This window comes from Polyodon spathula, chromosome 4, assembly GCF_017654505.1.
Source record: "Polyodon spathula isolate WHYD16114869_AA chromosome 4, ASM1765450v1, whole genome shotgun sequence".
Lineage (NCBI taxonomy): Eukaryota > Metazoa > Chordata > Actinopteri > Acipenseriformes > Polyodontidae > Polyodon > Polyodon spathula.
Genome location: NC_054537.1, coordinates 60,810,653 through 60,824,666, shown reverse-complemented (window position 1 = coordinate 60,824,666; position 14,014 = coordinate 60,810,653). Strand labels below are relative to the sequence as shown.

General features: G+C 35.8%; 1 protein-coding gene across 10 annotated transcripts in view; it reads right to left on the bottom strand.

Annotated features, from left to right (window-relative positions):
- Window positions 1-14,014, bottom strand: part of LOC121314700 (poly(rC)-binding protein 3-like) — a 403,285-nt gene that overhangs the window by 37,826 nt on the left and 351,445 nt on the right. For 8 of the 10 annotated variants that reach the window (XM_041248235.1, XM_041248236.1, XM_041248237.1 and 5 more), the window contains 3 exons: window positions 9,785-9,916; window positions 1,802-1,930; window positions 1,000-1,143 (listed from right to left, as the gene is read on the bottom strand). In XM_041248235.1, coding sequence (XP_041104169.1) covers window positions 1,000-1,143; window positions 1,802-1,930; window positions 9,785-9,916 — 405 coding nt within the window. The remainder of the gene's footprint in view (window positions 1-999; window positions 1,144-1,801; window positions 1,931-9,784; window positions 9,917-14,014) is intronic. The other 2 variants (XM_041248232.1, XM_041248233.1) reach the window with 1 other exon arrangement.

Sequence of the window (14,014 nt, the reverse complement as noted above, 5' to 3'; positions counted from 1 at the left end):
ACTGTGGCACATGTTTTTTGTGTTTGTCCGATGTAGATGGAGAAGACTGTATTGTCTTGCTGTCAATTACTTTATACTGAGTTTACAGGAACATGAGGCTATAATTCTATGCAATGATGATTCCAGTTATTAGTCATTTTACTCTAATTCTGCACCTTAGATTTCCCCAAGTACTGACAAATATTAAATAATCAATCAACTGTTCATTTAATTAGATTTTTCAAGAATTTTGCAGTTCACTAGCTGGTGTTTTTAAAACAATTTTCACGTTTCATGTTATTCTTGATCATATCAGCATATCACTGGTCTGTCACTCAGTTTTCAGTTGAAGTCACTCGTGGAAGTGAAATAGAGGGAGGGTCCTATACTAATCATTGAAACAAATGGGGAAATTTATAGGAGACAGTAAGGCCATTCCAATAGATGGAACTAAATGATGTTACTGTTAAAGAACAACAAAATATAAATAACTGGAGACCCACAGAAACTGATACAGAAGTGTGTCTTCATACAACCATTATCTGCAACATTTGTCAAGTATTACAGCACTCCAGTCTTTTTGGGTTTAGCCCTGCAGTTAAAGTTATAATGCCACATTTGAGTATCCTTTTTTCGAAATGGCCTCCAAGAACAAAAGTGAACCATACCTTATTTGACGAATATACAACACTGCATTCTGATTGTTGATTAACAAACAATGGACCATATTTTCACAGTTAATTTGAAAAGTAAATGCGTTGGAAAACATGCCCCTATTCCTCATGTATTGGAGCTGCACACTTCTTTAAACCAGGGAAAACATTTTAGTGTACAGAAAGGAGTAATACCGTACTAAAGTTCACACAATCGACGCTTCAAAAATGCTGTCATCTAATACTTATCTTTAAAACTCAGTGCATTACTTTAAATCAAAATTGATATTAATCTGTCAACATGCAACATTTACATTACTGCATCAATAACACACAGGTCTAAAGAAGACAGTAAAAGTTCACTAACAGGTGCTTGTTGTGGCTGTGTCAGGACGGTGTGGTTTCCTGCTGAAGCCAAGATGGTGTCCGCTCTGACCTGGCCACCCGCGAATATGATGGGTGCAGAGGCAGATTTGGGGCGGTAGGGGATAGTGGCACCTTTGGGTGGGGACTGCATACAAGGGACATAAAGCAACATAACACACAAAGATTAATCTCTCCATTCTCACAACCTACACAGAGTGCAGCCCTGTTATTAGAGCCTCCTTTGATCTGTGGCTTGATTTACCTTCGGCGGTTGCTACTAATGAATACCTATCATGTTGCAAGGATTGTTATGTAGCGAGGTAACACTTCACTGCCATCCACTGCAATGCTATAAATATTTTACTAAGCCTTTGTATGTGTATTAATAAGTCATTATAGAGCAAGTTATAACCTATAGTAATAGCTTTTACAAATACTTTAATTAGTACAAGTTTTAAATGCCATTCTTCACTACAACTCTTTACTACAAGGGTCCCTGCTTAAGACTGAAAATCATCAGGAGCAGGGTATACTGTTATAAACTTTTAACAGAAAAGAGTTTCTGAGCCTGTGCACTTGTTTCTTAGTAAAAATGATTTTGTTACATTCAAGAGAAAAAGACATGCCTTTAAGCTGAATTTGACTAATGCAATGAAAAAATAAACAGGGTCACAAAAAGACTAGCGGTATGACAGTAAACAGGAAGCAACCATGCACAGATGAAAATTATACATGTACTATATCAACTAGGCTTATGGCTGATCTCCCCGGGAGGGGTATGCAATGGTGCACGTCTGTCCTACCTCTAGCATCACCACACATATCTGCTTTACACACTGGATGATGGCATCTGGAGTGCCTGAGATAGTTACAGCTCGCTCTGTGGAGTTTGGCAGCATGTCCCCTGCTACTTGTACCTGAGCTCCTGTGGTCTGAAAAACATAAAAATAAGTGTAGGAAAAAATAATTGAAGAACGGTAGAATACTGGAATAATTGTCACAAATAATTGACACACTATTCTAAAGCTCTAAGCTCACAAGTTACCCCTTTAATGACATTTACGATATATTTATTGAAATTAGGTCTTCCTGCCACTTGGGGGAGCTATGTTGCAAGTAAATGTCAACACTGATTTCATATCTAAAAAACTCTTTGAAAATGTGTTTATTTTTTCTTTCTTAACAAACTGTTAAGGCTCAAGAAACTGCCCAGGGATGGCATTGAGCCTGTCTGATAATGGACCTCACATTACATGATTCACAAGGCAAAGAACTTCCTGGGTGTGGCTATTTGAGCAATAAAGCTCTGTGTTCTGGCATCCCAACCTCTGTTACTTTTCTAATCCTGAATGGTCTGCTATTACCCTCAATATGGGCTTTTGTGTACTGACAAGATGATTAAATAATTGCAATAGTTTGTACAAATCTACTAAGGCATTTGCTATGTCTCGCCACAGTCTCTGAGCCCCAGGGTGTACTACAGTAGCACTCTAAGCAGATGTCAAATTGAGTTCCCTGCTTCAAGCCCTGAGTGGAGGTCTCTGGAGCACAAGCTAACCAGATATACTGTCTGCCCGTGGAGTGATTCAGCTGCTTTGGAAGGTGACTGGGTTTTCATGTCCTCATCTTCACCCAAAGGCGCCAGAGCCTTTCTAGAAGTATGACGCAACAGTCTCAGGAATAAATTGAAATAATATTTCGAGAATGCACTTTTATTTTGACCAAACATCTCGATGAGATAAACTGTAAAATAAATAACCAGATTACAAAATTAAGCCATAGCATAGTATTAGATGTATGATTTTTTGTCAAAAGACAAAACCTCAAACTTTACCAGAACCTATGTTTATTGGCACTGTAGTTCTAAAGAACATTGAGGAGTTTAATGTATTTCCCAAATAAGAGATTTTTTCCCAATATCTTTTATAAGAAAAAAAAAAAAAAGCCCTGAAATGTTTTAAAAAAACCTAGAGTCCACCTTGGAGTGTTACTCTGCTGTTCAGACCCAGACACAACTGGTTGTTATAGATAGAAGCACAACCTATTAATAAACTGCAATATACAAGACGTTGTTATGTAAAACATTTTTAAGATCTAAAGAATCAGTCAGATGTTTCTGAATATGACGGAAGAGAAGGTGGTTTCAGTCATGGATATGGCTGATTTTTGAGGGTAAAAAATGGCTTATTTCATAGCATTTCACTGTCTAAAAATAGGCATTTCAACATATTGCACAATTAAACATACTAAGCCCTCTTTTTATACGTGACTAGATTGTCTAAAGTTATTTTTTTAGGCAGTTGTAGGCAAGGCTGTTATAGCTCTGATTTTCATAAACAACTAAAGAGTAAACGTACTAAAGTGTTGCGCCTGTCGCAATAGCTGCAACCAGTTACAAACGAGTCGGACATCTAGGGTGAAATGTATTAAACAAGTGCAGTGCTGCTAGCGAGTTTTTAGGCAATGCTTTGCGGCAGCAGCTTTTCTTTGCGGTTCAGCCTTAGATGAATATGTAATTACGAGAGTTCCTACATAAGTTCACAAAAACGGGGTGGAGATGCAAATCAGGGTTCTCAGATATTATAATGAGATGTACCGGTACTAAGCTGCCGGTAATTACCACACTTATAATTGCAGGTATTTGTTAAGAACTTTTGAAAGCAATTGTTGCTGGCATTTCTCAGTCCACTTTTTCTCTTGTGTTGCCAGTTGTGCTCAATGCATTTTTTAGGTGAACGACTACATAACTAATTTTCACTAAAGGCAGGGTGTACTTACAAGCTGTGAAAACACATTTCTATGACATTTCAGGTTTCCTCCAACTGGTTTCTGTGCGGCTAACCCCTCCAGCTAGTTCTGAGCATCTACATAGGACCATGGTCTATTTTGTGTTAATTGTCTAGGCTACTAAGTAGGCCAAGTTAAAAATAATAATTCAAAATAAAAAAACACAAAAATTATTTTGTTCCAATTTAAAATAATCTTTTATTTGCATTATACAACAATATGTACAATGCAGAAGCATTATTATGTTGTGTTACCGGTAGCCTACAAGATAAAGTAAAAAGAAAGTGTGCTAGGTATTCATTTGATTTTACTACTGAACTGTATACAGTATAGGCTAACGGTACAGATTTATATTTTTACATAATGCAATGTGTAGCCTACCCAAAACACACTCATTGAAATGCATTGAGCACTACAAATGCATGCATGTGTGACTATATTGTATTGTTTTTAAAACCGACACCACCTTATGTCAGACAGACATGTCCAGTTCAGTGAGGGGCTATTGTATGATTATGAAAAGCTTTTTGGGGGTGAAGGTTGATTCTTGCACCTTTGTCTGTATAGACATTATCCTTCGGGGGCCCTCTGCTGCAGCAAACCACTACTCAACTCCAGCTATTTGAACAATATTGCATGACTCTCGCAATGCTAGAGATCTTGCTAAGAAGACGCAATAAATATTTTAATTAGTAAATTTTTTCTTAGTGCATGTGACAAAATGTATACTTTGTGAATTGTCGCAACGAAAATGAAAATTGGGGTATGTTTGCGCTGTGACTAGCCCGTCTTAGACCTCTACCCCTCAGTGTTTAATTAGGGATGTAAGCACTAAATCACTTATGCTTGTCTAGATGACTAAATTCTCTCTTACAGGCAACATTGGATTTCAACGTATCAACGTAGGTGTGACTGGGAGGACGTGTTGAATCCTGCAATTGTATACAATTATTATTTCACTTTTTGTGACAACTGTGTAGTTTTTTTGAAAACATACACACACATTCTATACACACGGTCACCTCAGTTACCATTTTGGACATGGTAGTGGATCTTTGGTATGGAAAAATAAATAAATAAATAATATATTTACTTATTAATTTATGTATGTATTTAGTTTTCATTTTGGGATAAAATATCCTCCATACTTTGAAAGCCCCCTGTAGAATCGTAGGGCAGTGTGGAGGTCTCTGATAACTCCTTACATCGATCCAATATTGTTTGTGTATTTAGTGAGAAGGGTTTGACTGCAGCCTGCAGCTGCTGTCTCATAGGGGCAGTCTCATAGTGGAAGTTGAAATTGTCACGTGGTAGGTGTACTTTTATTTCAGCGTATGAGCTAATTTTTCGGGAAGTTTTCAGCCACAGGTAACTAAAGATGTCTGAGTGAATCTGTGATTGATACATTTGGTTTTAAAAGCTGCATAAATGTATATTTTTCTCCAAGTATTATCCTGTTTAAATGCCGACTATGAATAAGTTTATCAGCAGGCAATCTATTATTACAACAGATTTGTATTTATTTACATCCATACAGTATTTGTTTTAATAAAATGCATCATGAGAGTTCAAATGTACGTAAAATAGAATTACAAACCTGTATTTCATAGAGTTTTTTAAAGCTTTTTTTCTTTTACCCTCCTTTAAAATTTTAGGTTATTTTTTATTTAATCCCAGCCTTAAACACCAGCAATTGATATGTTTATTGCTAACTAATAACATTTTATTTCTGACATTTTTATTACATCAACTGACTTGTATGTAGTCAAGTTATTTTCAGTGTTTATTAATCCCACTGGGATCCCATTATACTTTTGAAAACATTTTTTGCAGTTTTGTTTTTGTTTCCATCTTAGCTGTTACATACTTCTTTTTTGGGCTATTGTTTTTAAATATAACTTTTTTTGAGGACTGATTTTTTTTACCCCTTTTTTTTTTTGGATACCATTGAAAACCATCTCTTGGAACTTACATTAATTTCATTTGAAATATTCTGTGCAACTCACACTTTGACTGCATGTTTCTAGTGTTCAGCTAATGGGTTTAGGTTTTTAGCATAGTGGGTCTAGGTCAAAGTGATTTTGAAAAAAAACATTTTAAACCACATTTTTAATGTTTGTTCTAGTTGTGTCAAAAAATGATAATTCCTCTTTGACCCATCTTCTTTAATATTAGCATCACAAGGGTATCCATGTAAGGGTATCCGGTCTCGTAATTTATGACATCACAGAAACCCTAGAAAATGTTTTTTTTTTTTTTTTTTTTTTTCCTGTAACAATGAGTTTCTTGTAACTCACTGAAGCCCATCTGTTATCCTCTCTCTCTCTCTCTCTCTCTCTCTCTCTCTCTCTCTCTCTCTCTCTCTCTCTATATATATATATATTATATATATATATATATATATATATATATATATATATATATATATATATAAACAGGGGAGACCTGCCTTGACTCTAACAGTGCATTCATAGTGTAGGACGGCGACCCAGCCTGTGTGGATAGTGATGGTTGGTGTGACGCTGCCGAGTGCAGCACCTTTATTTTGTAGTTTTATTACTGTGTTTTATTTTCTCTTTTTCTGTCACCTTTGGTTTTCATTATTGTTTCGAGCACTTGCATGTGCACTGGACCCTATACCAGAATTGGTAAAATCGTGGTCCTGTTTACTGTTGGCAGTATCCAGGCCACGGACAACAGCACTGTCTGATGGATTCCATGCTAAGGTTGTACGGCAGTTAGTTTGTCTTTGGTTTGATCCTTCTAGCTCATCAAAACCTTATTCGTTATGTAGATATATGAGGAAATTAACAATGTTAGTAAACATTAAACTTCCATCTGAAAAAAACACCTACACCTCATTCCTTACAGCAAAGAACATTTTGGAAAGGTGGAGAGCATTTTTACTTTTTTATTCAATACCCTTGCTTTCATAGTTTCTACAGAAACATTGTGTCATTGGTTCCTCCTTGTTTATGCTATTCATTTGTTATTGACAGATAAAATGACAGACAGTACAGTTGTGTCAGTAAATCATGCTCTTAAAAAATGTGTTAAAACAATGGAAGTGCTCTATGACTTAGAAAACATGTCTTTCAATATATACCTGCTTTTGCACCTGTCTGATAGTTGCAGAGATTGGGGTCCAGCAATGTGTATGTCTGCATTTCATTATGAAGGTTACAACAGAGCACTTCTTCATTTATTTAATATGTCCATCGTCAGATTTGCAGTGCATATCTTATTATTAATTGTCTACCTCAGAAAGCAGAAACGTATATGTATAAGGCCTCTGCGAATATTCTATGAGCATTCAATAGAATACTTACGGATTTTAAATTGGATGCCATCTATCACAGGTCATGCCAAATCATGCCCCTGGGAAGTGGTTTTAACAATGGTATATCATTCATTGACTAGCTGTAGAACATGCTTCTAATACAATTTTAATAAATACAGCAGATGAATACTTGCCTCCTTTGTTGTTAATCACACTTTATATCATTCCTAGAACTAATCTAGAGCCTCCAAGAGAATCAGCCTTGCAGGCCAGTTAGAGAATGAGAGACTCGTTGATATAATGTCCTTGGTCAAGATAAAACTTGACTGTAAATGCAATTCCAGCAGCAATTTTGCTTGTGTTTCTTCATACATGTACAAATTCTGACAAGTAAATGTGCTGCAGTTGGTGATCGTGAACTTGCTGTAGGGTGTGAAGGATTTTTATATGTGGTAGAAGAAGGTACAGAGGTGTTTGTGTGATGGATTTTTCTATGAGGTAGAAGGTGCAGAGGTGTTTGAAAGCAACCCAGAAACATTTAATAAGAAGGACATTAAAGTAAAGGAAGCACTTAAAGTACTACTACAAAATATTGTGATATACAATATAATATAAAGTACTAAAATATACAATTGTAATATGTCATATAGTATTACTATAAAACACTATAAATTACTATAAAGTACTATGGTATACTGTAGTACTTTTTGGTAAGGGAGCAAAGGAGCATCCACCAGAGAAAGTAAACAAAAACAAACAATATCTGGTACAAAATGCATTTAGATAAAAACAAGCATACATTAAAAGCAATTACAGGAAATACCAGTGCAGGCATTTGAAATAAGACATATCACTCATTATTACTACATTAAATACCCCATTCAAATGGATGTTGAAGTGCAATATCATTTTAACATTATACATATAATTTTCGAATTAGCGTGGTGATGAATGCATTTCTGATGGTTATTAATGAAAGCACAGTTTTAAGCTTTACTTCCTTTATACAACTACCATACCGCCCTCTAAATACTACATACCATGTGACAACTTCAACTTACACTATGAGACAGCAGCTGCAGGCCGCAGTAATTATTGTATTTAGTCGAAAGCGACTAATAATCTGATGCCCCTCATAATTCTCCTTCTCTCTCATTCCTTTTGAAAAAAAAATCTGCCATTCTCACTTTCAAAAGGGAGTAGAAGCAGGTGTAACTCGGAAAACCTAATACTAGATGTGCAAATGCTTGAAATGGCACGTACGGGTATGTCAGATAATTTAACTATCTGTGAATTACTTAAAATAGGTGAACAACTGAATCTCTGGAAGCACCTAAACTTACCCATTCAAAAATTGTACACAAGTCACCCATATAAAGACTAAAAAGACAGCTTATGCATGCTTAAACCCCTTACCTCAAGTACTAAAATAAGTCCCACTGTGTATTAAAGTATAAAATACAACTTTGTCACATTCAAAATTGATCATTTTCTTTAGATTTATTATACAACAAATGTTTCTTAATATTTAAATACTTACCTGAGAAGCAGTATTTTTTTTTTTTTTAATTCTTCAATTTAGCACTATGTCCACCTTTTAAAGGCAATCCTCTTTCACCATTAGTGAATTAACAAACAATAGAAAACAAAATAAAAACATAAATAAATGGAGACGTGAAAGCTCCCCTTCTTGTACTGGACAGGATATTTAGCAGAAATATTTCTGATCATTGATGTAGCTGGTGTCTTTTTCTTTGAAGACATTTTTGAAGAAATCATGCTGCTCTATGCAATCATTTACCGGAAGCAAACTTATTCTTAAATGATGAAAAAAAAAAAAAAACAATATGAATTACTAATTTTATTAGATATGCTTACTTCCCAACTTCTAAATATTTGAGTTGTTTATTTCTGATTTAGTAACTTTTGCGTTTTTCTTTATTGCTAAGGTGGAATGGTATTCAACACACACACACACACACACACACACACACACACACACACACACACACACACACACACACACATATACTGTATGCTATGCTCCACATACTGTCCTGCCACTGATTCAGGTGCATTGGTTGTTTTGATCCTTTTGTTGATGACCAGTCACAGACATCATTTCCCTGCTTTGTAAACCAGTGTTGGCCAATAACTGCTTGTTGACTTAATTGCATGATTTGTGTAGCGACAGCTCAAACCTGTGGCAATACTCATTTTTGCAATCATGTTACTGATTAATTTTTGGCCTGCAAGAATACCAGATATTTTACTCACTCAGACATATATATATATATAACTTCAGTAACTTGGTGCTTAGTGGGCAGTTTGGAGCATACATTCTGCCTTAGTTGGATTTGAAGGTGTCCATGGGGTTGTTATGATTTTTTTTATAGCTTTATTGAAATAGAGACTTGCAAACCTTTTTCATTAGTTTTGATTATCAAAGCATTATGAGGCAATCCTCTTGACACTTTTCTACCCATCCTTCTAAAATTATATTTAAAAAAAACAGAATTTTTTTATGCCACCTCACCATAACAAACTTAACAAAACACTACGTAAATGTTTATAAGATTCCGAATATGGGATCCCTAAAATATATTGATATATATATATAGGGATGTTATATATATATATATATATATATATATATATATATATATATATATATATATATATATATATATTGAATGGAAAAGATGGAGGTTTGATTTACCTCTCTGATTTCCTTGATCTTGGACCCTCCTTTTCCTATTAATGAGCCGCACTGGCTTCCAGGAACCACCAATCTCAGCGTCACAGGCGGTTTACTTGTCACTGTACTGTTTGTCATTGAAGCATTTATGTCCTGCAATAAAGAAGTCAATAAGAATTAATCCCCTGCACAGGGATATCCAGGATCAAAGCAAATACCCCAGTCGAACTAGGTTCAGCACTTAATCAAGTTTGCTTTCGCAAACAAACACTGTCACTTTCTTTTCCCATTTCACCAGTGATCATCAATAGCAGTGCAATGACACTACAGCGGCATTGTGGCTGCAGTGTAAAGCTAGCACAAGGGCAGTGACAATGCATCAGGCTACCATTTGTACCATTTTAGAGTTAATCCAGGCAACTAGTTCAAAATTATTGCAAATGCATTCTGAATATTTGAAAATAGTAAAAATGAATAGCTAACGACAGAGGCGGTGGACCTTAATTAGCAGATTGTGGGGATGGATGGACAGGTTGGAGGGCCACAATTTTGTAATCCAAGATGCTTTAGTTGACTTTTAAATACCCTTAGGCTAGAGCTCTGGTGTACTAATGCACTGAATCAAAATGATGATATTGTGTATTTACACTAATGCAGTGTTCAACATACAATTAGGCTTAAAATAATCCAAAAGAGAAAATATACATGTGCTAGCTCTCTATAGCCCTTTTTCCATCAAACTTTTTAATAGGCTAAAACATATGCCCACAAGGAAATTCGCCCCAAAAAATGGTATGGAAAACTGTTTTTTTCGACTTGTTACTCTCATGACACGTTCACTCAGAAGAGGTGGTTTTATTGTTCGCTCGCTGCAATATGGTATTTAGCATTTGCATTGAAAACTGCAGCAAGAGTACTTCTGGCCCTAGTGTCCTTCCTTAGGCATTCGAGTGACGTCAAACTGTCTAATGCGCTTGGCTCAAGTGATCATAAAAAATAGCATCAGAGAAAAGCAGAGAAAAAACTGTTATTCTAACACTATTAAGTGAGTATGATGTTGCATTCCTATAGCAGATGGTGTGTATCCACTAGCCATGTATGATGGCAAAAGTCTCTTGATTTGCTTACATGTTTTAAGTTCAAATTTTCTACCCATTCGTTGGTATTTATTCATTTATTATTTATTTTCACTGCTGTTTTATTTAAGAAAATGTTAAATAATGCATTTTTTTCTAACAAGCTAAGAACATGTGGAAGACCTTTTTTAGTGGTTATTTTATTTATACAGATGTAAAAGAATTGACATTTTCCATTAATCCTTTTTACAGGATTATTTATTTTATTTATTTTCATTTGAGCAATTTTTTTTAAGTTGGGCTCAAAATTAAATTAATCAAATTAAATGGACCCTGTGGGTCAATTGCAGCTTGTGTATATCAGACCTGGGGTCAATTATAATTATAATTACAATTGAGGCAGGGCTAATCTTTGTCGCCACCATCTCTGTTTAATTAACGGTGGTGATAGCTGGCAGAGCAACTGCAAAATGACTCTTCCAAACAGAAGCGTTCTGAAAAGAGGGTTTCTATACAGGGATCTATTGCAGCAAGAAACTAAGCTCTCTTTACAACTCCTACAGCTACTTTACGATAGGAATATGGACTGACAAGTTTTAGCGTGTTTTAAAAATGTAATGGAAAAGCACCTGGTGCATATATATTTAATGCGAGTAAGCCGAAAACTTTGCGACATGCAAATTAGGCTATGATGACATCAAACTTCAAGGGGAAACTCCTTTTATTATTATTATTATTATTATTTATTTATTTATTTATTTTATTTAGCAGACGCCTTTATCCAAGGTGACTTAAAGAGATTAGGGAGTGTGAACTATGCATCAGCTGCAGAGCCACTTACAACTTGTAACCTGAAAGACGGAGCACAAGGAGGACGGAGCACAAGGAGGTTAAGTGACAGTGATTGAGTGACATGAGATTTGAACCGGGGACCTCCTGGTGACAAGCCCTTTTCTTTAACCACGTACCTTTACTGAATAGAATCTGCATTCGTTGGAAAACTGTTTTTTCCTCCTTACATTGCTGCTATTTTCGTAGCAATTTTACAGAGTAAATTATAAATTTACTCGATACATGGATGGAAAGACCACGGAGTGGGTAAATACCTCAGAAATACAGATATAACATAATGTTTTTAAAAGATAAACACATGTTTAAATAAGAAATGTTAAATGTTTAAATAACAATAAAAGCACTGTTTACCAGTTTCTAATCACAATAACTGCCTTGTCTTGGGCATTACCTCGAGAATCTGTATGATAGCAGCTTTTACTTTCCTTACCCACTGATAATGCCCCCTGATCAGGGTTCTGTTGCTTAATTAATATACATAACTGATCACATAAAATAACTGTACACCTGGAAAGAAAGCAGAAAATAACAAGAAGAAATAAAACACTTTAGTGTTGGTCAATGTAAATAACGGAATTCTTTAAGAAATCAAAAAGAAACTTCAATGCTTCGGGTCTAAAAAAAAGACCTTTCAGTAATTTAACATAAACATGATAAGAACAGCTTGTGGAATACATAGACTGGGTGAATTTGTCTTTAATTTTATTATTTTATTTTCAAAGCATGCAGTAGACATCATGTTGCCAGATAGAAAGGATCACTTTAGTATAACCACAGTTAGCTGCCTCTCTTTAAAACATGCTTAAATACCAAATCAGGTTGATTTTAATGCTTCAGAACAGCTAAATACTAAAGGGATAGGGGGGAAGCTGGAACGAGATGGAATGGTGCTTTATTTAATTCAATTGAATGAAAAACAGTGGAAAAAGTTAAACACATAAGGAGAATTTTTTGCAATGAGAACCAATTAATAACATGTTGTCATTAACCTGTTCTGGCCCAGAACCCTCTTTTTATCATCAAAAAGCTCCTGGAACAGTCGGTTCCAAAGGTGCAAAGACAATGACAATTATAATACAAACAGATAAGAGTAACACAGCACTGTACCCACCTTTAATTTCCCATTCCAAGCAATAAACGGCCCAGAAGCTTCATAGGACAAAAAATATACAGTTGACACATAATACAGCTAGGTCAGTAACGAAGTGTTAACCAATCCGTAATTGCCCATTCCCTGGATGAAATTAGCTAATTTATTAATATTAACTTAACTACTGCAAATTTGTGAATGGTAATGAAAAGTTGGATGGAACATGACATTTGCTTACAAATTCAGTGACGACATGGAATGGAATATTTGGTTGCAATTCTGGAAGGAGAATCCACTCACTAATTAACACATTATGTCCAAGCGCCATAAAAAATCTGTGTGGCTTGATTTCATGTAGCTTCTTTGTTGTTTGATCTCGGCGGGGCGAAACAGGGAGAGAACTGTCTTTAGAGCCTGGAGGAAGGGTTACCCTCAGCCATGGATTCCCTAAGGCTTCCTCCTAGCAAGTAGCAAGTTTCTGCAGGGTGTGTGGCAGGATTCTCCCTCAGTGCATCATGGGGGCGGGCGTGTGTTTCATCTGCTTGCTTTTCATTCATCATTTTCCTATTTTTGGGGGTAGGTGGCACTGTGCCCCTGCAGTTGTTGCATTAAGCATTCATCATTTTCTTTGTTCCAGTCATGGTTTGGCAGCTTTGTCTTTTGGGGGGAGGTGGCCCTATGAACCACTTCCTATCCGTGACACTAGACTACATGATGTCATCGTGTTTTCGCTAGTCTGCCAACAATGCGGGCAGCTGTCAGCACCTACGGACAAGGTCTCCAGCCATATTCATTATCATCCTTAATTCATTCATCATTCATCAATTTGTAGTATGCTTAAGATGAAGGAAATTAGGCAAAAACGGTTCTGTCTTAGATGTGGAGACTTTTATATGGTAATGTTTGAAACCACTTGTAAGATTCTTTATTTTTAGTTTCTAATAATCTGTTTAATAGTTAATGTAGTATGCTGAGAACTCTCTGTACTCTCCAAAATGTGGTCACTTCTGTAAACTGCTGAATGTGCTTAGCGTTGGCTACCATTCAAGGTTGTGTTGATAAGTTTGTGGTACACTAGATGTTGTAGACTGAATTATGAGAATGTAAGGGTTATAGTGAAAACCAGCTTGCTCCTGGGGACCCGTACTCTTCTTCTTGGCCCATGCATCACTAATAGATAAGGATGGTGAGTAAGAATGACATAAGAGCAAGAGTTGAAAGTTAAAGGTGAAT